Here is a 5,065-nt window from a genome sequence, read left to right as displayed (position 1 = left end):
ATATATATATATGTATATATATATACACACACACACACACACACACACACACACACACACATATGTATACTTATTTATTTTTTAATCCTCACCTGAGGATATTTTTTCCATTAATCTTTAGAGAGAGAATGGAAGGGAGGGAGGTGGGGGAGAGAGAGAAACATTGATGTGAAAGAGACACATCAACTAGTTGCTTCTTGCATGCATCCTGATTGGGGCCGGGTATTGAACCCACAACCAAAGTACGTCCCCTTGACTGGGAATTGAACCTGACCCTTTGGTCCATGAGCCAATGCTCTAACCACTGAGATAAACCGGCCAGGGCAGAGTGATATATTTTAAAAAGCAAGTCTGAAGACACTGATTTAGGTTTAAAGACTCTTCTGCATCTCCCCTACCCTGCACAGGGTCCCTCAAGGAACTTGAACTGCTGTGTTTCTTGGGGAGCCCATATGAAATACATTCATCGAATTCATCCAACAAATATGTACTAAGCATCATCACTATACTAGGTAGAGAGGACACAACAGAGACTAAGACAGATAAAAATCCCTACCTTCATGGAGCTGATATTCTAGTGAGGGATACAATAAATGAATAGATCAAATATGTGGTGTGCCAGATAGTGATAAGTATTCAAGGGAAAAACAAAACAGAAGGCAGACAGGAAGAATATGTATGTATCTGGGAGAGGGTTATCATTTCACATAGAGTGACAATCATAAAGGGAAGAACTTTCCAGACAGAGCAAATAACACAGGCAAAGGCCCTGGGGCAACAATGTGCCTGACAGGCTAGAGAAGCACCAAGTAGGCCAATAACACTGGAGCAGATTGAGAGAGGCAGGACGGAGATGAGGTCATACAGGGATCCAGTTTCTGTAGGGCTTTATAGGCCTGCTTTCTGCCTGTTCCAGCCTCTTCTTGTCTTTTATACAGTGAACAGAAGGCTCTGTGACTGCATGCGGGGAACAGAATATGGAAGTGGGTTGACCAGTGAAGCTATTAAAATAGTGCAGTAGGGAGGTGATACTGGCTAGTACCAGGGTGGGGCAGAGAATGGGGTTACAAGTGGTCAATTCTGGATAGATTTTAAAGGGAGAGCCAAGAGCATTTGCCAATGGACTGGACAAGGAGCATGTCCTGGCCCAGTTCGAATAACAAACCTGTAGTCCAACAACATCAGGTTTATTTACCACAGCAATGAGGGAGACTCCACACCAGCGGTACTGTGGGGAGTCTCACCAAAGGAAAAGATAGTTATTATTGGGTTTGGGGGAAGGGTGAAATTTAGGTGAGATGTAAATGAAAGTGGCCAGGCTCAATGCAAAGTAGAACTGTATATAAAGGGATCAATATCAAGTCTGTCCTGTCCCCTTGGAAACAATAATGTTTACACAGAGGTGGAATGCTGTGTCCAGAATCACCTTACCTGAGCTCTGCACCGGGACTGTAAATTGAGGCTGCTTGTGTCAAAGTGACCTAACTCCTCTTATTCTTACCCATGTAACTTGAAACAACAAAGATTGTGATAGTCTATGATTTTAGAGAACAAAATTTCCTAGTCAGTAAGAGAGTAGTAGTCAAAGAAAGGGAGTTGTGTCCTTTTACATCTGCAGCATATCCCTGAATAAAATATAGAAATATTTTTTCCTTTTAACTACTCATCCGGCTTTTTTGTGTGTCTGTTATTCCAGCCAAATAAATGGGAAGGCAGATTTTTTTACAGTTCAAGCTAATTTTTACTTTCTCAAGTGTGAGGAAAAAGAGGTAAGGGTGACTCTAAGGTTTCTGTCTTAAGGAAGGAAAGATGGAGTAAGCTATTAACTAAGGTTGTGGAAGGTTTGGGGGAGACAAGATCAGGAGCTGGGTTTCGGATGTTTTGAGTTTGAGATGTCTCAAATTCGTGGAGATGGTTCGTGGTTCCTTACAGACCCAGGAACAACCTCACTTCTCCCTACAGAGCGCCCCCCCCCCTTCTTCCGCCCGCTCCATTCACTCACTACCTGTAGTTAATCGTCCAGCCCTGTTTTAACGTATCTGCATCTTTGTTATGTGCGGTGAAACGCTGAGAATACCGTCTCTTCACCTGCCAACCCTGCTTGACACTGCAAGCTGGACCAAGTGCCCGCATGGGGACTGACCTTCGCCCCACTACTGCGCTCACTTGTAGAACCTCACAGGGCGGTTGTCGGCGCCCCGCAGGCCGGCAGTGTTGGAGCATTTCGGAGCCCAGCAGCACCTGGGCATGGCTGTCCAGCCCGTAGTTTCCCGCGGTCTGCAGCAGCACTTCGGTGGTCGCCCGCTTACGCTCTCTCCTCTGGGCTCATTTCAGAGCCGGGTGCTACCTCACGTGCCTCGGGAGGGAGGAGTGCGCCTGTGAACTACCCGCCCTTCCGGTTACCACACCTGCACCCTGGTCACGTGGTGAATGCGGAAACAGGAATACCTCCCCGTCACCCGGACCTGATCACCAGGTCAGGGAGAGATGGCGTCACGGCGCTTCCGAGCCTGCGCCAACTCGTCAGTCTGCTTCGGCTCCACCCTGGCTTACGTCCGGGAGACGCCGCTGCCAGGCTGTTGCCCTGCGGCGGCAGCAAAAAGCGAGATGTGGCGGTTTTGGTCTTGGCCACGTAAAAGTTTAAACCGGTACGTTTTAGTGAGTGATGAAAACGCAGACTAGAAGCGCCACCATGCTTGAATCTAGCTGTGGCCCCACCTCGCCAAACACTCCACTCCGCCTCTTATTCCTCATTGGTCAAAAGCACCGCCCGGCAGTACTGCGATTGGCGAAACGGGCGGCTACCGCATCCAATGGGCGGCGGTGCTGGCTTTCCCGCTGCGGTTCGTTACTTGAGAGGGTCGTGGCGGCGGCGGCAGTTGAGTGTAACGGTCGCCCGGCTCCGGTGCGACCATGGCGGCCTTGGGGCCCGGAGGCTACGCGCGGAACGATGCGCGGAGAGGCCAGTCCTCCCCGCCCCCCTCTCCAGCGCTCTGCCTCCGCCGGCGGATGCGACTCCCCACGGCGCCAGAGGACACAGTGCAGAACCGGGTGAGGAGCGCTTGCCCTGCCCTCCCAGGCCCTTCCCTTAGATATTTGGCCCCGCCTATCAGCTCCAGGCGTTTGACTCTCTGGCCCCGTCCCGTTCCTAAGCCCCGCCCCTTTCGTCAAGGCTCCTCCCATTTTCCCATCTCCTCCTCTCTCGGGTACGCCGTCATTCCTAGCCCCACCTCATACCCTGAGCCCACTCTCAGCCCTGGGAGCATTCCTGGGTTCCTCCCTGGTCTCTACCTTCCTGCGTGCGATTTCCCTCAGGCTTTAGACGTCTCTCTGGGCCCTTCCACTTTTGTTGACCTCGCCCGCCTGAGCTGCCCCAACTCTTCCTCAGCTCTACCCCGCCTTCCCTCACCCCCCGCCTTCTCTTCCATTCTCCCTTTTACCAAGGTGGGATTCTTATTCCATATAGCCACCCCAAATTATGGTGAGGATGTGAGTAATTGTAATATCTCAGCAGCGCTACTGGGAGGGAGGCTTACAGAAGTTCTAAGACACACGAACAAAGATGATTTTAGAGTAGGTAGAGGGAATTCCATTAGCACAGCAGCAATTTTAAAAATTGTTCTTTAACTTTCTGAGCCATAAAGTATGTTTTTATATAATGGAGATAACAGTAACCATACCACGGAGTTGCAGGGAGATGAAATAAAATTGTGAAATGACCTGCTTGGCACAGAGTCCCGATAAAGGATGGATACAAGCTGCACTCTGCTCTATCACCCACTCCTGGCTGCAAGGCCTGGGCACGTGGCCCCTATCCACCTCTCTGGTGGTACCTCCATCCTCCCTCATAAAAAGGTTCAATCTCACTCTCCTGCTGTCTGTTTTCTGAGGCACCAAGCTCTTTCCCACTTCCTAGCCTTTGTGTTTGGTGAGTCTGGGCTGTTTGCCATAGTCTACCTCAGTGGTTCTCAACCTCTCTGCACATCAGAGTCACCTGGGAATCTTTAAAATCCTGATTTCTGGGCCTCATCATTAGTAACAAAGAAACAGAATTTCCGGAGGATGAGGCCCAGAAATCAGGATTTTAAAAAAATTCCCAGGTGATTCTAATGTGCAGCCAAGGTTGAGACCACTACGTTAGAGAGTATTTGTGAGGATTAAGTGAGCTCATATATCTTAAGCACTTAAAACAACACCTGGTACATTGCAAAAACTCTGTTAGTATTAGCTACTACTGTTATGATTGTGAATTTTGGGTAATGTCATTTATTTTCCTTGTTTGGTGATTGTTCACTTGTTTCTTTACTTGTGGAACCTCTATACTATAAATTTGATGAGGGAATGGACAGTGTGCACTTTTGCTCACTGCTGTGTCTTCCCTGCATGGCTCAAAGTGCTGACTTTGGAGCCAGACTACCTGGGTTTGTATCTCCAGCTTGCCACTCTGCTGGTGTGGGACCTTGGACCTCAATGTCCTCATCTGTAAAACAGGGCTGATAATAGTGCCTTCTTCCTTGAATTGTTTTGGGGTTTCAAGTCTTGCATCCACATGAAATACTTAAAAATGTATTCAAAGGTCACCTTCTTAGTGAGGCCTTCTTCCCTAACCCTGTGCTCCCAGTTTCTTTTCCTGCTTTGTTTTTCTTTATTGCTCTTATCATCACCTGATACCTATTTTGCATATTTTTTCTATTCATTTTTTTGGAATGTCCTCCATCCCATCACCACCAGAATGTGAGCTCCAGAAGGGCAGGGATTTTTGTGTGTTTTCTTTACCATGCTATGCCTTTAACATGGCCCTGTGTATTTGTCAAAGGAATGTTGAGGAAATCAAATGTTAGCTGCTGGTAGATGATGATAAAAGGGTGTCCCAAAATTCACGCAAGAAGTAATTTTGATAGAAAACACAGGTTTATAATTAAAAATTGTAAATTTTTTATTGATTCATAAAGTATACAGTATAGGGTTATGTATGGAATAGCATATCGGGTAAATGGATTATCATGTCTCGATAGCGAGCACCATTAACTGTTATTGCCTGAGCAGCCGCATTTTCAAAGAAGAA

The 5,065-nt window shown here is 47.6% G+C and overlaps 1 protein-coding gene across 1 annotated transcript in view; it reads left to right on the top strand.

The window, feature by feature from the left end:
• The first annotated feature begins 303 nt into the window (after positions 1–303).
• The window catches only part of WDR62 (WD repeat domain 62), a 50,570-nt gene continuing 45,808 nt past the window's right edge, over positions 304–5,065 (top strand). Inside the window, 1 exon segment of the mRNA XM_005862402.2 lies at positions 304–3,051. Within this exon segment, the coding sequence (XP_005862464.1) occupies positions 2,914–3,051 (138 nt within the window). The 5' untranslated portion in view covers positions 304–2,913.

This window comes from Myotis brandtii, unplaced genomic scaffold, assembly GCF_000412655.1.
Source record: "Myotis brandtii unplaced genomic scaffold, ASM41265v1 scaffold165, whole genome shotgun sequence".
Classification (NCBI taxonomy): Eukaryota; Metazoa; Chordata; class Mammalia; order Chiroptera; family Vespertilionidae; genus Myotis; species Myotis brandtii.
Note: the sequence above shows the minus strand (reverse complement) of the source record. Positions and strands in the feature narration are given on the sequence as shown.